This window comes from Eurosta solidaginis, chromosome 2 (genome assembly GCF_040869045.1).
Source record: "Eurosta solidaginis isolate ZX-2024a chromosome 2, ASM4086904v1, whole genome shotgun sequence".
NCBI lineage: Eukaryota > Metazoa > Arthropoda > Insecta > Diptera > Tephritidae > Eurosta > Eurosta solidaginis.
In genome coordinates, this window is record NC_090320.1 from 250,501,337 (window position 1) to 250,523,807 (window position 22,471).

General features: G+C 30.0%; 1 protein-coding gene across 10 annotated transcripts in view; it reads right to left on the minus strand.

Moving 5' to 3' along the window:
* Msp300 (Muscle-specific protein 300 kDa) overlaps positions 1–22,471 on the minus strand; it is a 480,743-nt gene that overhangs the window by 102,083 nt on the left and 356,189 nt on the right. For 9 of the 10 annotated variants that reach the window (XM_067767583.1, XM_067767586.1, XM_067767584.1 and 6 more), the window contains 4 exons: positions 15,287–16,256; positions 12,212–12,424; positions 11,786–12,046; positions 1–3,893 (listed from right to left, as the gene is read on the minus strand). The exon at positions 1–3,893 is cut by the window's left edge and continues 24,142 nt beyond it. In XM_067767583.1, coding sequence (XP_067623684.1) covers positions 1–3,893; positions 11,786–12,046; positions 12,212–12,424; positions 15,287–16,256 — 5,337 coding nt within the window. Of the gene's footprint in view, positions 3,894–4,339; positions 5,214–11,785; positions 12,047–12,211; positions 12,425–15,286; positions 16,257–22,471 lie in introns of those variants that run through there. The other variant, XM_067767585.1, reaches the window with a different exon arrangement.

Genomic DNA, 22,471 nt, shown 5'->3' on the forward strand with positions numbered 1-22,471 from the left:
GTAATCGTAACAGGCCCAGTCTCAATCAGAGGTTCTTCTTCAGCACTATCAATGACCTCTTCTTCAATTGTCACCTCTTTACCATCAATTATTTTTGTTATAATACGTTTCGTTATACGTTTAGTTATTGTTGTTGTTCTTATAGTCGTTTTTGTTTTGCTGCCGTTTGTCGTTATCACATTTGTAGACTTTGTTTCGTCTGGTGGAGCAGTTTCTACTTCCGCAACTACTTCTTTTGCTGTATGCTTACGTTGCGCTCTCGCTTTTTCTTTTCTTGCCGGTTTCATTGGTATATCTTTGCGACTTTCTTTTGCAATAAAGTCTTTTGTGCTTGACTTGACATCTGTAACTTTTTCACTAGAAGGAACGTTATTAGTTTTAGGAACTACTTTTTCTGCTGCAGCCTTTGTAGGCTTCTCAGCAGTTGCAGGAACTTTTTCATTAGCAGGGCTTGGTTTTAACGTCTCTTTTGGCGTGGGCTCTGATTTTTCTTTCTTTTCCACAGGTTCTTCCACTTCACCTGAATGTTTATGTTTCCTTTGTTTTTTAGGTTTTACTGGTTTTTTTTCGGACTCTTTTTCATGCTCGGGTTTGTTTGTAGCATTAGCTGGCTGTTGAGTTGTGTCTGTCCTTCCCATAGCAGATGGCGCTTCGGCCTCTACTGTGGTCTCTCCATGAATTTCAGTTACAACTTCAGCTAGCTTGACTTGTTTACTCTCCCGTGCATGTTTTGTGGTGTCTCGTTGAGGTTTGCTGGATGGTGTTGAGCTGAGATCTTTCAGAGGTTTTTGTGGTTTCTCCTGTTTGTCGGGTTTCTCTTGCTTGTCATGTTTCTCTTGTTTGTCGGATTTCTCTTGTTTCTCGAGATTTTCTCGCCTCTCGATTTTTTCTATTTTATGTTTTTCTTGTTTCTCTAGTGTCACCTCTTTTTCAGGCTTCTCACGTTTCACTTGTTTCTCACGCTTATCTCTAACCTTTAATTCTTCGTGCGTCGTCGTCGTAGACGTTGGCGGAGAATCGTTATGTGGCCCCTGTTTCGAATTACTTCGTCGTTGACCTATTTGTGGCCGTTGTTGCGGTTCTTTACGCGAATATGTTGCTGTGTCCTCTCTTCTCTGAATTGCCGAAGCATCCCGAATAGGAGACTTATATGTTTGTCGAGTATTACTGTTATAGAAAATATTATTGTTCGGTGTCGTTGACGCATATGTCGTTGTTGTCGTTGCAGTTTGGGTTGTAGATCTTATTTGCTGTAATCTATTTGTATTTGTATTATCATAATGTGTTGTTGTTATCCGAATTTTTTGTGGCTGTGGCTGTTGTTGACTGGATGGCTGGAAAGCATTACTGCCACCATTATTTAAACCAAATAGTACTTCAGCGTAGGTTGTTTCATGATGTTGAGTAGGTTCTGCTATAAGATTTTTAGGATCTGTAAGTTGTTGTATTAAATTTTGTGCGATTGGAGCTCGTACATTTTGCAATGGTTGCAAGGGCGCGCAATACGGCGCTAGTGGCGCAGTTGGAGAGGCGGATTCTAGATGATGTTGCTCGAACTCAGATTGAGGCACTTGTGGTTCATCTGTGGTTTCTGCAGGTATAGATTCAATCTCGTCCCGCTCGAATTGGCCGAAAGTCACGTCTGGACGCTGATCGTCGACTTCAATCGATTGCGGTTCATACGCTTGCTCGTACGGCTGCTGCTCGTATTGTTGCGAACTTTCGTAGGTTTGCGCAGTATCTGCAAACGTTTGTAGAGGCACTGATTCCTCATATTGCGTGGCTGATTGTTTAAAGTTCATTGGCGCTGGCTCTGGCGCGTATTGTTGTTGTGTCTGTTGTTGAGCGCTTATGACATGTGTTGGTGTACTAGTAACATTCTGTACTATGGACGCAAGCGTCGTGACTACTTGATCTACCACGCTTTGTTGCGCTGGTGTTTGCTGATAATCGCTTACAAATTCTGAGGACTGCGGCGCTTCATAAGCAACATCCTGCTGCTGCTGTTGATAGTACAGCTGCGGTTGCTGTTCCGCGGATATCGGCGCATAAGCCAATTGATACGCATCCGCTTGTTGATGCGGTTGTTGATGCGCTGTGGGATAATATCCTGCAACTTGTTGATATTGTGTAACGCTTGGTTGTTGATATTGATATTGCGCATATGCGGTTTGTGTATTTGGATCAGCACCGGGATAATACATTAGCGCCGTGCGTTCATAATAATCGGCGGTGGTGGCGGCTGTTTGAGGTTCAGGTATTGACGCGACTTGTTGTGCTGCAGGAGGTACTGCCACGGCTGCATAACCCCATTGTCCTGCATCTGCAACATTTTCATACATGCTTTGATAAAGCTGTGGATCTGGTTGTAGATATGTTGCTTGTATTTCAGCAGCGCTCATTGTTGCTTGAGCTCCTGTGGCTGTCGTCACATCGCGCGCGTTGAATGCGTTATTAGCGGTGTAAGCGCTGGGTGCGGTAGTTGTAGTTTCATCGTAAGTATGCGTCGACGCTGCAGTGCTTTCAGTGTATGTATTAATTTCTGGGACAACATATGTCTGCGTTTCTTGCTCATGTTCTCCATTATTATGAACAGGCGCATACGCCTCTGTATCTGTTACGTGCGTATCCTCTTGTGGCTGCGTTAACGCAGGTGTCTGCACCAACGTTACGTATTCACTGTCATATGTAAGATTATCTTGAATTTTCGCTTGTTCATTTAATGAGCGCTGACGTTGCAATTCTATACCACGCAATACTTCCGCATACGAAGTAGAACCGGGCGCCCATAAGGGGCTACGCGAACGACCGCGATCTTGCGTGGGCGCAAATAAACGTGTTTGCTGCTTGTATGGTTGTTGTTGCTCTTGCTTGTACTGCGTATGTGATGTGTTGTGTGTTGTGTGACTTCTAGTGTCATGCGCATCAAAAGCGTCATACGCTTCACGTGCTTTTTCAACGAAATCACGAGACTCGCGCGACGTATGTTGCGGCACTTGCGCTTCAAGTTTAGCTACTTCAAAATGTTGTGTTGATTTGACGTATTGATCACGCCTACTCGGCGAACGTCCGCGACGTCTTTCACGTGGTACTGGCACTTGCTCCTGTTGCTGTATGGGCTGTGCCGGTGCTGGCGCTTCCCACGCTTGTTCAACAATTTCTTCGTTTGCATCCTCCGGCGTTTCGTGCCAATTAAGTGCTTCGTTTGCCTCTTCAGGTGTTTCATGCCAAGCGCTTACTGTCAACTCTTCGTCATGTTTATACTGCGTAGGTGACGAAAGTTGAGATTGTGTGCTGTTTATTGTATACTCTTGTGTTGTATATTCCTGTGTTGTTACAGTGCGCTCTTCTCTAACGCGCTCACCGCGCTCATTCACATATTCATTGCGCATACTTCGCACTTGTGGCGCTGTTGTTGCGTGCGCGTTTTCAAATTCAACGTTATCACTTTGCTGCAATTCTAATTGCATTTCAGGCACACTACTTTGCGTATTTTCATATTGTTGAGGTTCAAATCCTTGTAGGCCTTTCGGCTCATCATCATGGCTTACAAAAGCCGTTTCTGTTTTGTCTAACAAAGCAGTATTTTGTGTGACAGTCATGGTCGTAATGATGTTGCTATTGTCGTTGTTGGCCGTGATTGTGCTATTAAAATTCTCTAATTTTGCATTTTGTACCTTACTTTTATGTAAAAGATTTTCCGTTTGTGCATAACTCACAGGACTCGCATGTCCGGAGAGTACCTCCGCATAGGATAGACCTAATTTGGACGGCTTCAATATCATGGATACAGCCGATGATGTGGTAACAACTGAATGTGGATCGAGCGTATATGATAAGGCTGCGTTCACATCGTATTTCTGTTGCATGCCATCGAGAGATGTACGCAGTGCCTAGCATTGGTTTTGTAATAAAATAAAAAATAAAAGGGCGAGATTTGCCAAATATGTTAGAAAAGGGTTGTGTTTCGAAGTAAAAACAAACAAAAATTATTATAAAATACTCTATAAAAGCTGCTAACTAACTGTAATTTCAGAAGACCTAATGAGTTTTTTCTTAAAAGCTTACTAAAACATATACTTTTTGAACTTTTTTCTAGCTGATCCTTTTACTAACGCCTAAAATGCTAAAATTATATAAAAATAATGATTCTAAAAAGTTCTAACTGAGCTTTGCGGTTTTGAAAAGCTCACTCGTATTCTTTTTGAGCTTTTTAGTGGAGCTAAGTTTGTTACTGTTAATTTCTAGATGTCTTTTGTTAGCGCCTACAATGCTGCTTCATCACTTCATATTCTTATACCACATACAGTGGGGTATTTAGAAAAAACTACGCAATGCATTTTTATAAATATTTTTTAAATATATTTTATCTGTTTAAGGGTCATGTCATATGTTTTAAATTTTTTTTACATGTATATAGTTTAATTGATTTTTTTTATAAAAATAATGACAATAATAACAACATTATTTCGGTAAAGTGAACAAAAATCAGGAATCTATTTTTTTACGAAAACACCAAGCAGTAAGTTTTTTAATAAAAAATAGTTAATTAAGAAAAAAAAATTCATATTTTTTTTTATTTTGTGAATATTTTTTTGTTGAATAACTTTAATTTTTTATATTTTTGTTACCTCATTACTTGAGCGCGCTAAGCCAAAGACAGTGGGAGTCTGTCATTTAGCAAAGCGAGCTAGCAATAGAAATAACAAAAAACCCTTACGCTGTTTAGCACAGTGGGTAAGTGTAGCTACATTGGCGGTGGCTGCTACAAAGCTAAACTGTCGGTATTTATAAATGTAAAACTTTATATTTCTTTGGCTGTCTATGCAGTTAAGTATGTACGTAATTGCAACCTTTGGCTTGATAAAAAAAAATTATTTTATTTTTATTTTTTTCATATTAAATAAATTACGAAATTTAAATTAAATTTTAAATAATAAATTTTGTTCCTACAAATTAAAAAAATATTTATATATATATATATTTATATAGCGTAATAATGTTGTGATGTAATATGTGATTTTCACAGTTTTCTTTCATATGTTCCCCCCTCTGTGCTGGTGTTGGGAGTGCTTTTTTCTTTAAAATTAATGCGCCTAAAACTATGTTTCTAACACTGCATCGTCCGGTGTGCCGCGATGTATCAACAATTTGATGCGCTCATTGCGTGCAGTTATTTTTGAATGTAGATTTTTAACACGCTCCCGACATGCCTAGATATAGACAAAGGGTTAAACACACACAGAGAGTGAGAGAGAGAGGGAGAACGAAAGTGACCATAAACACAGCACGGACACACAGTGACGTAGTAGTACATGGGAGCGATGTAGACACATGGGGCGGGGTGGACACATTAAATTATATTTTTTTTTTTTTTAATAAATGTGTAGGAATTCAAAGTAGGATAGTTCATATTGCACACGATTTCGAGAGAGCGTGTGTTGTGTGTGAGATGAAGCGCGTACAGTATACCCATTTACCAGAGGAAGAAGAAGGCAATATTGTTTTTGTTTTGCATTTTTTTAAATATTTTTTTAATATTTTAGCAGCGCGTGAGACGTAAAAGCAACAAGCAAAGCGCAGGGATGATATTAACAATTTAACGGTAATTTTTTTCGTTGTTATTGTTAGCCATGTGATTGTGAGTTAGAATAAGCATATTTTAAGAACAGCACATGGGTGTGAGTTAAAATAAAGCAGGTATAATGTTAATAGATAATTTTTTTTTACATTTTTTATTTTTGGTAAATAATTTTTTATTATTTGAAAGTTTCAAATTGTGTATGTTAAGAAAATTAGAATTTTTTTTATAGTTTTTTTCAATTTATAAAAATAGTTTTTAAATAATGAATTTTTTTGATAGTTTAAATAATATTGTTTAAAAATTAAAAAAACGAGTTTTATGAAAACAATTTAAAAAATTTTAAATCAAGTTACCATTTTTTTATAAATTTTTTTTTTAATTTTTCAAATATTAGGGTGTAAGTTTTGTAAAAATATGAGAGAAAATTTACAAGCATTTTTTTTATTTATTTTTTTTTTTAATATGTTTTTAAAAATTTATTAGACATTATTTTTAAAACATTGTTTTAAATAATTGGAGGTTATTTCATAGTTTTTTGTTTTTGTTTAATATGTTTAATTTGAAAATTTTCATTTTGCAATGTTAGACAAAATTTTTTTTATTTTATTTTTTTCATATTTTTTTTCATTAGAAAATTTAGTTCAAAAATTATTTTATTAGTTTTTTAAATTCATGGATTGGTGTTAATTAAGAATAACAAATTTTAAATTTTACACAATAAAAATTTTAGCATTTAGGTTTTACAAAAGTTGTTAGTAGCAATTGCATGAAATGTGTGTATGTGTGTGAGAAATAGGAGAGTTAATTATTATACAATAATTTTGTTAATTTTAGTAGATACCATTACCGTATTTTTATCGAATTTCAGAGATTGAGAGAGCAACAACACCATTTTTTATTTAATTGTAGAAATTTTCATTTGTAGTTGTTTTTTTGTTTGGTTATATGTTTATGTATGTTTTGTATTATGTATTTTTTTTTTATGTATTTTTTTTTTTTTTTTTTATTTTATTTTTTTTTGTTATAAAATGAGTATGTAAATAAAAGAAAAAAAGAAATACATAATGTCAAATAATGTTTGAAAATTATAAGCTAACCATTTGTTCATAATAATAATTATAATTTAAAATATATTTAATTTTAAAAGAAAAAACTCAAATATTAAGCTTAAATATAGAGCAAAGGTAAAGCAAAAATTATATGCATATATGAAAAGAGTAAATAAGAGAATATCAAAAGAACTTCCTTTTCAAACCATATCCAAGAGCGAATGCAGATGAGTTATGAATTATGTACGTATGCTTAAATAATACAATTTGAAACAAGCTGTGAGGCATCACTACTTTTTTTCAGTTATTAAAAAAAAAGTGTGGAATATACATTTCTAAATGCTACACGATCTTCAAACTTTGTTGCAATGAAGTGCATAGCGCGTGTGCATGATGAAAAATGAGTAAATGCGCATGTGAGTGTGTAAATGAGTGACATACCCTTTGTGAGTAAAATGTATTTCTGAGTGAAAAATTTAAGTTCGACAAGTAGTGAGTGGAAAATTTGTGCTCGACAAGTATTGTGTGAAATTTTTGAGTTAGAAACGTATGAGCGAAACAATTTGAATTAAAAAATATGAGTGATAACTATTTGAGTTATTGATTTTTAAAAGGAAATATTTAATAAGAAATAATGTTGGGAATATTGAGTGAACAAATTTGACTGATCCATATTGAGTAGTAAATAATTGTAAAATTTGTGAGTGAATGGAAAACTTTGAGTGAACTGTTTATAATTAAAAAGTACTCCTGAGTGAGACCAATTGAAAGACATTTTTGAATTGAAAAGCTAGGAGTAACAATCCGTATGAGTGAAATATTGATTGAGTGAAATTTTTTAAGAAAACTTTATAAATTACGCAATAAAAAAAAAATAAAGAAATCGCCAAACTGAAGTTTAAAAATACACTCTGTGTATTAGCTTTTTGTAGCTTTGATTTTGTGCTTTCATACAAATTGTTGAGCGCTTTTGCAGCAGTGGATAGTAATGGAAAAGTGCAACTTAAAGTGAAGTCATTAAAAATAGTTTCACAAGTTAAATAAATTAAAAAAAAAGTTCCTACACATTAAACCCATATTGAGCAGTATGGTAATATAAATTTTCAAAATTTAAAATGCATTTGCCTACTTTCTGAAAAATTGTGTATCTTGAAATGCGGTCATACCAAAAAGAAAAAAAACATAAAGTAAAAAAAACGTCGAAACAAAAATTATTTTCTCACATATTAATTGCGCGTATAAGTTTAAATTTGTTTTATGCTCGCGCGTCTTCAAGGTGAACACATACAGGGGCTCACATATACATACACATTACAGTTGTGTATGTACATGCATTACCTCCTTGCTATATTACGACGAGCATCTATAAATATGTGCTATGACGACAGTCATGTAGGCATTTCCATAAAGCTTAGCAAAATTTTCGGTGAAATTTCGTCCAAACAATATGTGAGTGTGTTTGTAAGTATAAATATAATACATTCGCTGCTGCTCAGCCATTTCAGACTTTTGACTAATATACATATGTAGATATTTAAATTTAAAAATGTTTAGGAAGTACGTAGTAGATAAAGTATTACTGCCACGTGGTTTTTCGGTATAGTATAATATTTTTTGAATGCATGTCGTCGATGGTTTTTTGAAAAATATTTTTGTTGTAATCTGTTTTAAAAATTTGGTTAAAATATAAAAAATTTCTTTTGAAATTTTTGCAAAAAAACATTTTCTCATTTTTTTTTTAAATTATAATTTTTTTAAAGCGTTTGTTTTTCACATTTCTTAAAGTCCAACACATATGTTTCTAAAATGTTCAAAAACTTTTTGAAACTTGTTTTTTGTAATTATATAACTTTGTTAAAACTCAATTAAATTTTCAAAAAGGTTCCTTAATGATGTTTTTTAATTTAAGCCATTTATTTACATTGTTTTGTTTTTGAAATTTTCACTAAAAATTTTACTTTTTTGAATTTATTTAGAAAATAAAAAAGTTTTTAAAATTCGATCAACCTTTTTCAAAAGAATTTTGAAATTTCTCCAATTTTTAGTTTTCAATCTTGGAACTTTCTTTTTTGAAATTCAAATTGATTAAGGTTTTTCGGTATTTTTTTTTTTTTAAGTTTATACAGTAAATAAGTTGTTTTTTTAGTTTAAAGTTTTACTTACAGTTTTTACTTCTTAATTTTCAGTAATTTTTTTTTATTTGTGAAATTTTTTGAAATGTTAAAATTTTTACAATTCTGGTGAATAAATTACAAAAATGCTAGAAATTGTTCAAAAATGTTAATTATTTAACAAAAATAATTATAAAGATATTTAAATATATTTTTTTTTTATTCTTTTTGCTCTAGGATTTTCAGTTTTTTTTCAATTAAGAAATTTTGCTTAAATTATTCAAATTTTTTAAAACAGAACTTTTTGACAAAATTTGTTTCAATAAATAGCTGTTTCTTCGCTTTTCAGATACTTAAAATTTCTGTAAACATGTTTAAAATCACCACACTTTTGAAAGAAAGAATTTTGCTGCTCAAAACTAAAATGTTTTTTTTTTGAAGTTGAATTTTTTTTTTAACTTTTAGTTGCATTCCGTTGTTGAATCTTTAACTCTCCTTTTAATGAATATGTGTGTATTATAATGTTAAAGATGTAGAAAATGCTGGTAGAGCTTTGGTCAATTGTAAAAGCTTTTGGAGAGCTTTTTTAGAACTAGACGTTTTTCAAAAGAATACAAGTAAAAGAGATAACATAACTAATGCTTCCCGCGTCAAAACAACTAACATTTTGCACCTTAGGCTTTAATTAAGAAAAAAAAAACAAGAACTTCAAAACAGAAAAGCTTCAAAAAAGCTTGAAAGCCATTGACAACATAATCAACAAATGTCTATATAAATAAATCACAAAAGTTAACGTGCGAAAGCTTGTCTTGACTAGTTAATGAGACATTTCAAATCGTTACAAAATTTTATATAAAACAGCAGTTGACTTTCGCTTTTCGCAGCATTCCACGTTTTGTTAAAAGTCAGCTTTTTTTACAACTATATTTGCAAAAATTTTTTTTTTAATAATCTTTAGTTAGTTATATTATTTTAGAAACTATGAGCTTTGAAGCTCTTCAATCGAAGATTTTAAGTTTTTTATTGCGACTTTTAAGCTCTCCAATTCCCAATAAATGCTCATTCACTACTTTACTGTTTGACAGTTTTCTACAACTTTTTTTGGACCGCTTCTAAGATTTCATTGTAATACATATAGATGGACTGTTGAATGACATATGGATACAATGATAAGATGATGAATGCTGCACGGTGTTATAATACAAAAAAAAAAAAAACAATGGTGGCATGGCAACAAATACACTTAACAAAAAGCTATACAAAAATTATAATTATGTACAAAATAATGAGAATGAAATGAAGATAAGAATGTGGAGAAAGAACAAAATTGAAATTTTTTGATAATGAAACAAAAAGAAGAAAAAATATAAACAAAACGAAGGTACATATACAAAAAAAGTTTTAATTTTTGAATATTAATTTAAACAATTCACGAAAATATAAAGTAAAGAATAATAAAAGAAATTAAAACTGAAAAAGCGAAAACTAAATATTGATATGCAAATTTTTTTGCAAAAATTATATAAAAAACAAGCTTTTGTGGTACATTAAAAAAAAAAAAATTCAATTAAATCTTTTTTCTTTTAAGAATGGAATTACTAATTTCTTAAAAAAGATAAAAGTTTAACTTAATAAAAAATAAAAACTTTTAAGAGGAAAAAATTGAAAGACTAAGAAAAATATTTTTTAAATTTTTTTGAAGAAAATTTTTAAGTTAAATGTAATTAAGAAAACCCAAATATAAAAAATTATTAAAATTAAAAAAAAGTTTTGGTAGTTTTAACGAGTTTAAAAAAAAATAAAATAATTATTTAATTAAGACTTCATAAAAGGTTATAGTAAATATAAAAATATGTGTGCTTTGAGAAGCAAAGAAATTAAATTTTAAATTAGCTGAAAAATTTCTTTATAATAAAATTAAAATTTGGAAAAAATTCAAAAAAATCGGAAAATAATAAATTTAAAGAAATTAATTCAAGAGATAGAGCAAAAAATTTAAGGATTAAAAAAATTTTAACATTTATATTATTAAAATTTTATTTAAAAAAAATGTATACTTAAATTAACCAAAATTAAAAAAAAAGAGTTTTATAAATTTTTTCGAAAAATAAAAATTTTAAGAATTGATAAAAAGTCAAATAAAAATTAAAAAAATACGATAAAAACGAAAAAAAAATAATTTTAACGAGAAAAAACAAAAAATCAATCGTATTACGTATTTGTATGCAACAAAAGAACAACAAAAAACTCAAATAAAACTTAAATATTTGTGTACCACAAAAAGAAAAAAAAATTGTTTGCCAATTTGAAAAATTTCGCAGCCACCGTGCAACTAAGCGCAGAGAAAAATTTTGCTTATCAACAGTTTGATGAAATAAAAAAGTAATAAAAGTAAAAATCCGTACTAAAAAATAAAATAAATATAAATGAAAATGCCGCAAATGTTTACTCAAGGGTATTTAATCCCTAACGGTTAGGGGGTGCTGGTATTAGTCAAATTGAAATACTTCAATAATTCAACATTTGTTCCTTTAGGGGAACCATATTTTCTTTTGTGTTATTTGAAATATATAAACAGCACCAAATATGTTGCGATAATGTTTTGTAATGCTCAATGATAAACTGTGCGCTTTTCCTAAAAAAATTCTCAAACACTTAGCAATAAAAGAGAGTGAGTGAGCGACTAAAATAAAAAAATAGAGAGAGCACAGCAATTATCTTAGTAAAAAATATTAAAAAAAAAAAAACTTTATAAAAAAAGGAAATCTCTTAGAAATTTGATCGCTGTATTTAAACTTTTATATAAAAACCCCTAAAAATGTGCTCAACTAACAGCTGTCAGCTAAGAACTTCAAATACATGTCCTAAATATGAAACATACTATCCTCACGGCTACTAATTTCAATGAAATTTTTATGCTAAATTTTTTTGTGTAATCTATATAAAGTAACTATGTAGTATAAAATAAACTTAGCAATTTTCAAATATAATATAATCGTAATAAATAAATCAAATAACTCCTGCCTTTATCATTTACATACCTGTTGCTCTGCTAATGCACGCTCACGATCGTGTGGCAGATACGTGGGCGCCATAACGAGCCTCAATTGTTGCTCCTCTTGTATGATCTTTTGACGTAATGTTTGCATTTGTTGTTGATATACATCAATTTGGTTGAGTGTATCTTCGAGACTGGAAGTTTTGGTACGTACCAAATCTCCCAGTTCATCTAAGATTGTTAACAGCTCATCAACATTTTCGCTTAGACGCGGATCGCCACCCATACCATTGTGGAAGTGTACCTGCGTTGTGTAAAAGTGTGAAAGGAAAAGTAAAAAATAGAAAGAGAAAATAGGAAGAGAGCTTGCATAAGTGAATTTGTTTTTTAAAGTGCAACGATCTTATATGCTACATTTATCAACGCTTGACTGCCAATTTTGGCTCACCATTAAAACACGTTTACTCACCTCTAATTTCTCAATAGACAATCGTAATTTTGTCTTTTGCACATTAATGTCAGCCAATGTTTTCTCACAATAACCTAATTGATCCCGCAGTGGTTTCTTTTTATGATGTGGTGAATCTAACGATTGCTTCGCTTTATCTATCCAGCTGCGTATGTCTTTGATTTTACGTTCGCATTGATCCCATTCTTCGCAGGCTTCTTGTAACAGAGAATTCTATGTGTGGCGTTGTGTAGGTGTGCATAGTAGAAAAATTATAGTTCAGTGAAGTTTGAGAATGTAGTTTTTCAATGTCCGTATAATGATTTCCCAAAAAAAAAGATGTTTTTTGGTTTCCGTTTGGTGACTTGGTATACGGACAACCATGATCGAGAGATTTAAACAAAATTTTGCAACTTAAGTTAGCTAAATCAAAATTTAGTTGACTTAATTGAATTAAACGATATTTTGTTGACCCTTTTTTAGTGAATTGACTATTACTTTGATAATTGGATTACAATTTATTTTAATTCAATTTATGGTCATTTAAATCACTTTCAGCTAATTTGATATTTATTGTATTCAATTTAACTTAATTAATTCAATTTAATTCTCAAAACTTTGTTGAAATCAGTTCATATAATTCTAATTCAGTTTCTGGATATTCAACTAATTCAATTTCTATACACTTCAAATCTTTAAAGACAATTAAACTTAATAAAAAAAATGTTTCAGTCCAATTTAACGCATTTCAAGTTAGTAAAATTGGTGTGTTTAGTGTAAAATTATTTAATAGAATTTATTCTATGTTTACTTAAATGAATTAGGAATCAATACAAGTTTAGCCTAAGTTAATTGAATTTAATTTATTTTACGTTTGCTTGAATTTGTTTAATCCATTGCAACCAATGTTCTTCAAAAAATTTAAGCAAGTTTAATTCAATTCAACTAAAACCAGTTAATTATATTCAGCTCGTTTAAGATTACTGTGACATCAAATTTTTAAGTTAATTCAATGGTCAGTTAATTCATTCAGATCTTATTTTAATCAATTCTTTAGTTCTCAATCAACTTCTTGGAATTTCTAAAGCAAAAAATAATCAGTTGATTACAATAAACTACTTTTCAGTTTAGTCGATTAAATAAAGTTACATTTTTTAATTCAATTCATTTTTTAATTCATTTCTACAAATATCGTTGTATAAGGTAAAATTAAGTTGAATGAAATCCAGATCATGCAGTCAATTTGATAAAATATTTTATGAATGCAATTTAATGAAAAAAATTAAAATAACTAACATTGATGTCGACTAAATTCAGTTCAGTTAAACTTCGTTCAAGTTAATTTACGTTTAATTATTTTTATGAAATTTAAATTCTATTCAATAAAGTAAATTGAAATTGTGATTCAATTAAATTTGACGTTATTAATTTTTGGAGTAAAATTACAATTCTATTTTGTTTGTGATTATACCAATTTTAATTCAATTAAGTTAAGCTTAATTAAGGTTCAATAACGTTTCGAAAAATTCTGTTAATAGAATGGAATTTCAATTCAATTCAATTTTGAATTCTATTAATTTTTATTCTATTGCTAAAAAATTAGATTTAATTAAATCCAAAGATTATTTCAATTATTTTAAATAAAATTTATTCCTATTCAATTGAAAGATATTTCAGTTTAGTTTTCTTCAATTGAGTGCAATTTTAGTTCAATTCAGTTCAAGTAAAGTTTAGTTCAACTAAATTTTTGACCTAGTTTATCTTTTGAACGTAAATTCAATTCAATTAGTTCCTGAATAGATTTATTTAAATGCAATTCTGTTTAGTTAAATTTAGCACAGTTGAAGTTTCGCTTCCATTCAGTAAATCGAATGGAATTTGAAATATATTCAGGCTTCAATTAAATTATTTTAATTCAATCAAGTAAAATTTAATTTAATCCGAATATCAATATAATTCAGTTAAATGTAGTTTAATTCAAACCTCGGTTTAGTTCGTTTAACTGAAACGAAGTAGAATTCAATTCAATTAATTTTAATACAATTCATTTGAAATATTTTCAGTAAAGATTAATTCAATTTAGTTCAATTAGTTTGAGCGAAATAAAATTCAATAACATTTTTAATGCCCTTAATTTCAATTCGTTTATAATAACTTAATTGCAGTTCAATTAAAACTTTGATAAGGTTCAATTGATTAAAATTAATTTATTATTTTATTTTATTTTATGCTATTTTAATTTAAGTTTTGGTATTGAGTACGTTTTTTCAAGCTAAGTTTTGCATCATTATATGATAATATGCCATGCTATGTCATTATTTTTTTGTTGTATGTTGTGTTATGTCATGTTTCGTAACTTTTTTAGATATAGTACATATATTTCGTTTTTTGTCATCATATATGTTGGTATGGCTATTTGTGTTGTTATTTCTTACTATTTATTGTTTTCGTCATGCAGCTTTATCGTGTTAGATTTTTTTACTTATGTTCTGTTAGCTTTTAATAGGTTTTCAAAACATATTATAGCATCACACTTCCTTAAAGTTTTGCCTTGTACTTATGTCAAGTCGCTGTATGTTATGTCAGGTCACCTTATTTTATGTTGCTCCATGTTAGCTAGCGTAATGCTTATCGTCGGCTTATATCATGATATGTCATAATGTTTTACGTTATACCATGTTATGTTGAGTTTATTGCCAGTTTAAGTCGCGTTATGTTATGCCTTTATCCACATTTTTAAACGGCAGTTTTTAGAGTTCTGTTCTGTTGTATGTCATCTTATGCCGCTAATATTATGTCTCAAGTAAGTTTATGTTGTGTCATGTTTTACTTTACTTTTCTTCAGCTTTCGTTTGGTTTTTAGTGTGACAGTTTTGTTTTGATGAATTGTATGCTGTTATTTTTATTGTTTGTAGTTTTTCGATCATGGTTGTCCACTTTGACCTTCGTGCTTTGTCGCTAATTTCTTTAAATATCCATCGGCCTATATAAGTGCCTTTGTAGGCCAAATTTTTTTCAAATCTGTCAGTAGAATATATATTTGTTTTTGTTCTTTTTTGTGTTTGTTCGACTTTTTTCTCCTCTTCATCCACCTACCCTTTCCAGCAGCACCGCTTCCACGGAAACCTTCGCCTCTTCGGCCTCTTGCAATTTATCCTTCAAATCACCCACAGTCGTCACTTGTCCGATATGTTCCAATTCCTTATCCATTTCACTTAAATGTTTCACTATCGGTTTTATACTTTTCACAGCCGCTGCATAATCATTCAACTTATTACGCGCTTCGGGCAGAGTGCGCAATTCAATTGTCTGATCCAAAAATATGCGTTTCTCTGCCACCCACGCCATCACAATTTGATACAAATTCATAAATCGTGTCCATGCATCCAAACTATCACCAACTTGCTGTTTCTTCTCATCCAACCATGAACGCATCTGTCCTAGCTCCTGTGCCAATTGATCGATTGTCGATTGTACCAACAATTTTTCATTACTATTACGACAATTATCGATAATCATTTGTCCATTCGTTTTAACCATTGTGAAACGTTCATAAATGCCGGTTATCTCTTGATTGATACGATGCAACAATTCTTTCATTTGTGCTGGTGCTAGAGTGCGATCTTGCACTTGTACCTCTGCTTGACGTAACCATCTTTGAATTTCATCGACACCAGTCAAGTATTCAGTGCGTACAGTTTTGGCACGTTTAAATTCTTTTTGTTTCGCTTCCATGGCGCCTTGTACACGTTCCGATAATAGTTCAAGTGATGTAAATTCTTGTTGTATGTCGTTGGGTACCAGAGTTTGTTTTTGTAAATAATATTCCTTTGTTTGACTGATCAATTGTGTGCTCGCCTCAACAGCCTTCCCAACTTGTTGTTGCAAATTGTTAAGGCCTTTTTCGATGGCGTCAATATGCTCGTCGAAAGCGTGTACTTCTTGTATTTGTTCGAGGAGTGCGTTAAATTTATCCTGCAACTCTGAAACACGATGGAAGACCTGCTCGATCTCTTCCAGATCCTTGCCAACTTGACGATCCTTCTCGCGTAGTGTGTCGTTTAATCTATGTGGAAGAGAAAAAGAGATAGAGGAAGTAACAAAAATTTATTAGAAATGCGTCTATATGTTGGCAGACTTAAGTTATTAAATGATTATAGGGCTGTTGTTGGTAGATGCCCGTTTTTTTCAGGCGGTGAAAAACACGCGGCAATGAAGCCGCACGTAGTATATAAAACTTGTGTATAATTGTATAACGCGTGAGCAAAAATGACATGTATGTGCGGAAAAAGCACACAAATCTGAAGATTTCTAATTAGAAATCTAAGAATCAAATATTTTTCAAAACTTGTTCAATATTTTTCAAAATTTTTTCAAAACCTGTTTTACGTAATTAAAATTCAAATTTAAATATTTTTTTTTTTCAAAATAATTTCAAAATTTTTTCAACAATTTTCAAAACTTTTTAAAAAACTTTTCAACAAAATTTCTGTTTTTTTTTCAGTTTTTTATAAATAAAACATGTTTGCAGCAATCAAACACTTGAAAACATTCGAATTTATATATATTATGCATATATTATATATTTATAATATTTAGTTTTAAAAATTCAAAGGTTTCCATGGAAGAAATGCGACCGCTCTAGTAAAAGTGAATTCTCAAAGTGAATAGCACGTAGAATATTGCTTTACCAAGGCGTATGCCATTGTAATTGCAAAAGAAACAACAAAAACTTGAAATTGCCAACAAGTTCGAAAACGTTTTCGAAAATACTACACGCGCAGTGAATACAAAGAATGAAGAAAGCGAATATGTTATTGTTGTAGACTCCTCATTTGCGGCTAGTATAGATTTGTAATTTTTGCCAGACGGCTTTTGGCTAGAGAGTGGGAAATTTTATAGAAGAAATTTGGTAGCTGTTTTTCATTATGAGAATTCATTAACATAACTGAGATAAAGAGAGCGATTTTTCTTTCCATAAAGATTTTTGTGAGGCTCGACAAAACAAATCAAGTAAATAAAAGGATTTTTTTTTTTTATTTTCAATGAGAAGAGACGGTGCTTCTTCAACTGAGCACCAAAGTGATCGTGAAAAATGCCGGCTGGGAGGATTCTTCTGTTCTTTTTACTTTTATGATAATCTGAAATAAGCGGAAATCGCAAGTAATCGTGTTGCCAATAAAAGCAAAAGTAATTTCGAAAATTCGAAATTAACTATGTATTTTCATTTTTCCATTGTCATAAAAAATAATAAAAACGCAAAAAAAAAGATTATGAAATCATCAATGAAATTTAAAAAATTATGGACTTTCAGAGGATTGGGGAAAAACTGAAAGAAAAATGAAAAAAATAAAGAAATTACAAAAAAAATGTCTGATCTAACAATATAAAAAAGCACGTGTGAAAAGTACACAAAAACTTAAAATTCAAGATTTTTCTAAAATGCTTTTAGCTAACAATAATGACTTTGGCGTGAATTTATTTACTCTTTTAAGTTTTCAATACCCAATTTTCACCTCAAATTTTTTTAACATTTTGTTTTTCATCATTTTTTATTTACTCGTCACAGCCAAAAATAAATTCGAAATATGTTGTCATGCTCACATTGTTTGTTTTTGTTTTAAAGTTTTTTGTTGTGATCCCTAATTCCACACTTCTTTATTTATTTATATATATTTATTTCGTGTTTTCTGTTTTAATGAAATTCTATTTTTAAACGTCACCAAAATCTACTTAGCAGACTTTTTGACGTCATTCCTGCTACGAGTATACCACACCCAGATCGCTCATACGCAGTGTATGCACACATACATATATAAGCGAAATAAATGAATTTACTTGCATTGTAAATGCATTTAGTGCGCTCTGCTATTATATATGTGTATACATATGTATTAAGTATATATGTGATTTTTTTTCTTTTTTTTTAATGGGATCGTGTTCCACATGTGTTTTACCAGTTGAGCTCATGTCATATATTTTTATATGGAAAATAAGCGATTTTCAATGGTATTTTGTTGTGACAAGTCAATTCTGGGCTAAAAGTCTCATGTTTCTTTTCAATACTTAGGAAAAGTCGAACTGAGTGCTTAAAACTGAGTAAAAAAATGGAATATCTCAAAATTTGTTTGAAAAATGTAAAGAAGTCGAAAATAATTTTGAATCTGGAAATATATATTTATTTTAGAATAAAACTAAAAACGAAAAATTGTAGAAATATAAAGATGATTATTAAAAAAATTGCTTGGGGGTGAAAAAAAAAATTACGGTTACTTTGGGTTTTTGTGTTGTTGAGCTCGAATATGAAAAAATTACGTTTTTTTTTGCTAATGTGAAATTAAAAACGTTTTAGGAACTCTAAAAAATCAACCATTTCAAAAGATTTTTGGAGTAGGTACATTAATATCTAAACAAAATCATACTTTTTTAAGACTTGGGAATATTTACAATATTTTATATGGCTTTTCAGTAACTTTTTGAAATATTGGAAATATTTTTAAAATATTGGTTTGTTTTATTTTACAACCGCTAAAATATATGTAAATTATATTTTCAAAACTGTTTTTCATTAACCAATATTTAAATTTTTACTAAATATTCGATAAATATTCGATTTTTTTTTTCATATTTTATTTCTTACATTTTATATTCTTTCAACAATTCGATTTTTTTCGAAATTGGAGATTTTATATTTACAACAATTTTTTTTGTTTTTTTTGTTTGTTTATTATTTTTAGCTAAAATGGTTTTTTGAATTTTTTTAAATGATTTGTATAATTTTTTGGATTTTTTTCGAAGTTACTCAATTTTTTGTAAAAAAGTTAAAAAAAAAATTTCCTTTTCTTTTAAAAAGCGCTATGAATAACAATTGTTTTGAAAAACTTTTTTCAATACGCTGTTTTGAAATTTTTGGCTGGATATATTAAAAAAGAGAAGAAGTATAATTTTATATTTAGGCTTTAAAACTATTTTAAAAAATATTTAAAATACTAGTTTTTTGAAAGTTTCACTACTACATATTCGATTTTTATTTATCTGTAAGAGGAATATATAGAACTAGCATTGAGATAACACATTTGTGAAAAAATTCTAAATTGGAACTCGTCAGCGGAATTTTGAAAAGATATGTAGGTTCTTCGAGAAAAATGTTGTTTTTGAGATCAATTCTTTATAGGGGTTTTCTTCAATCAGCCATCTTTATTTGAAAATAGGCTTTTATATTTTTTTGCTACATTTTTCAATATGAAATATCAGCCATGCTCCGGTTTCTCGAATTCGATAGAGTTTCTTGTATTTATTTATGAAAAATCATATAAAGTGGATTAAAAATGGATTCGAAATTTCGGTTTCATCTATATGCGCTACACATTATAAATAAAAATTTTTCATTATTATAACTCTTCATTCCTTACATATTATTCTTTGTGTATTATTCTTATTGAATTATTGACAATTTTTCTATGCACTATTCAGTGATCGTTATTTAATATTTATGTATTATTATTCAAAGTTATTATTCACTGTAAGATATTTTTATAATTTCCTACACATTATTCACTTTTTTTTGTTTTATTATTTTTCGTTGTTGTTAGCTCTTTGTTCGTTTATTATTATCCACTATTCAATGTTCATTAATAATTCCTGTCTTTCATTATTTATTATTCGATATTCTTGTTGTTGTTTTTTATTACAAATTATTCGTTATTTATTATTTATTCGCTGCCTATTGTTCGTTATCTTTTATCCCTTTTGTATCATTTGTTCCTTATTGTTCAAGATTCATTATGGTTTTTTTTTTTTTGCATCTTTCTTTATTTATTATCCATTATTAATTAATATATGATGTGACGCCCTTAACTTTCAGTTTCAATCGATAATTTTCTTTTGTCGTACAAACAAAATGAGAACGTGCCAAATACATTTCAATTTGTATGACAGATTGAGTGACAGGTGCATATGCTGAGACCGGCGTCGACAGTCTACGGATATGTATTGTAAATATGCATATGTATGTATCTACAGGAGCGCACAAAAAGAAAAAAAAACTAACAATGGACATTTTTATTTAATTATTCTCTTTTTAATTTTCAATAGTCTAAGAAAAAATTCCCATGAACTAGTAAGTAAAAGTATGGAACTAAATCTCATAAACGTCTTCGAAAATAGAAGAAAATTTCGAATTTTTTTTTATAGTTTTCTGAAGTTTTGCAAATGTCCAATTCTGTAACCAAATCACTTTGAGAATATAACAGAGGAAGATATAGATTTTATAAAATTCGTGTTCATTTTTAACATTTTTTTCCAAGAATATTTTATATTTCCTCCATACGAAGGGCGTATAACTTTAGTTTTTTTAATTACAAAAAAAAAAAAAAAAAAAAATGTGTATCACCCTTCGTTAAAAAAATTTTCAAAAAGCCATGCGAGTTTTGAGAGGTTTGAACTTTTTTCTTTTTACACTAAAATTGACAAAACTGCACATTCCAAAGAAATTCAAAAAACTCTAAAAACAAGTTCGAAATTTTTGTAAAATTTTAATGAATTCTCAAAAATTTGTTTGAAACGTTTCTGCAATTTATTTTTTGTATAATTTCAGTTACAAAATTTATAGAAATGTTCTCTCAAATTGTACGAAATAGAAAGATAAAACATAATTAAGTTGATGAAATTTAATAAAAATTGCCACTGTTACTTTAATACTCACTTCTGTATGTGAAAAAAAGTTCGAAATTTTTTCAAAACTTTTTTGAATTTTCGAGATTGATTTGTGTAGATTCTGTTACAAAATTCATTGAAGTATTCGCGCAAATTGTCGAAAATAAAAAGAATGAATCAAGAAATTCTACTGGATTGTCTGAATCACCAGAAATCCAGCTCTTGATGTTTTATTGGGTGAATTTCAGGAATGACGAAAATTTTCATTTGAAGTAAAATGTTAAATTGATTGTTGATTTCAGCGACCTTTCTATGATTTGTCTAAAGTATTCATTTATTTAGCCGGCTCAAGGTCAATTTTAATAAAACACTAGTTTGTTTTTATTCCCAATATATTTCGATTTCCATCGGATATCGTCATCAGGGGCTACAACAACAATGTAAGTTAGCTTAAATCTACAAATTTTGCTTACATACATACAATTTTTCGTACGTACATTATTTTGTCCTTAGCTAAACTACATACGTCCGTCCTGTTCAAAGCTACATACGTCCGTCCTGTTTAATATGCAGCTTTGAACAGGACGGACGTATGTAGTTTAGCTAAGGACAAAATAATGTACGTACGAAAAATTGTATGTATGTAAGCAAAACTTGTAGATTTAAGCTAACTTACATTGTTGTTGTAGCCCCTGACGACGATATCCGATGGAATTCGAAATATATTGGGAATAAAAACGAACTAGTGTTTTATTAAAATTGACCTTGAGCCGGCTAAATAAATGAATACTTTAGTAAAATGTTAAAGCTTAACAAGTTTTTTAGCTTCTGATGGTTTAACACCCTGAATTTACCGCCATATACGCTTTTAGGCGCCGCTGGTGTATGTCAACATTCAAAATACAAATGCCAACAAGTTGTTATAACAGATTTTCTTAGCAAAATACATACATATTTTGCCAACAGCCAATAGAACAGGAGCAAGAATAAAATTTCCGAAAAATGTTAATCCAAAACAATTAAATCATAAAATTATACAAATACAAATAAAACTTTGTGTTGCCAAAAAGATCATATTTTCAAAATATATTTGGCACACTTTTATGTGGACTTCTGCGGTGCTGCTTGATAGCAAATACACTTGTATCATGTTTTCATTTCCGAAGTTGAATATTTTTTTAGTTTTTTCTGTGCATGATCGCTTACTTCGAAACTGCAAATCTAAATCATCTTTTTTACTATTCTTTAATACCCAAACCACTCCCTTTATTTCCACGAAATTGTTCTGTCTAATCGTTTGCATTACTACAACTTCCTGCATACTTGCTTAATGCCTTAGCAATGTTTAATACAAACAAAAACTTAGCGCTGTTTTACTATATGGCGAAAAACACGATAAACGAGAAATTCTTGAAAAAAATAAAAATATACAAACATACATTTGCTAGTGTTTTAAATACGCATGGAGAGCATGTGCCGGTAACGGCAAAAAAGTAGACAAACAATTTAGTAGAATTTCATATCAAGAACTGGATTAAAAGAAATGTAAAAAGAATCGCAAAATGGCCTAACTGCGAGAAAAAAAGCACAAAAAACGGTATCAAAGTCTGTCAACGGTCAATGTGC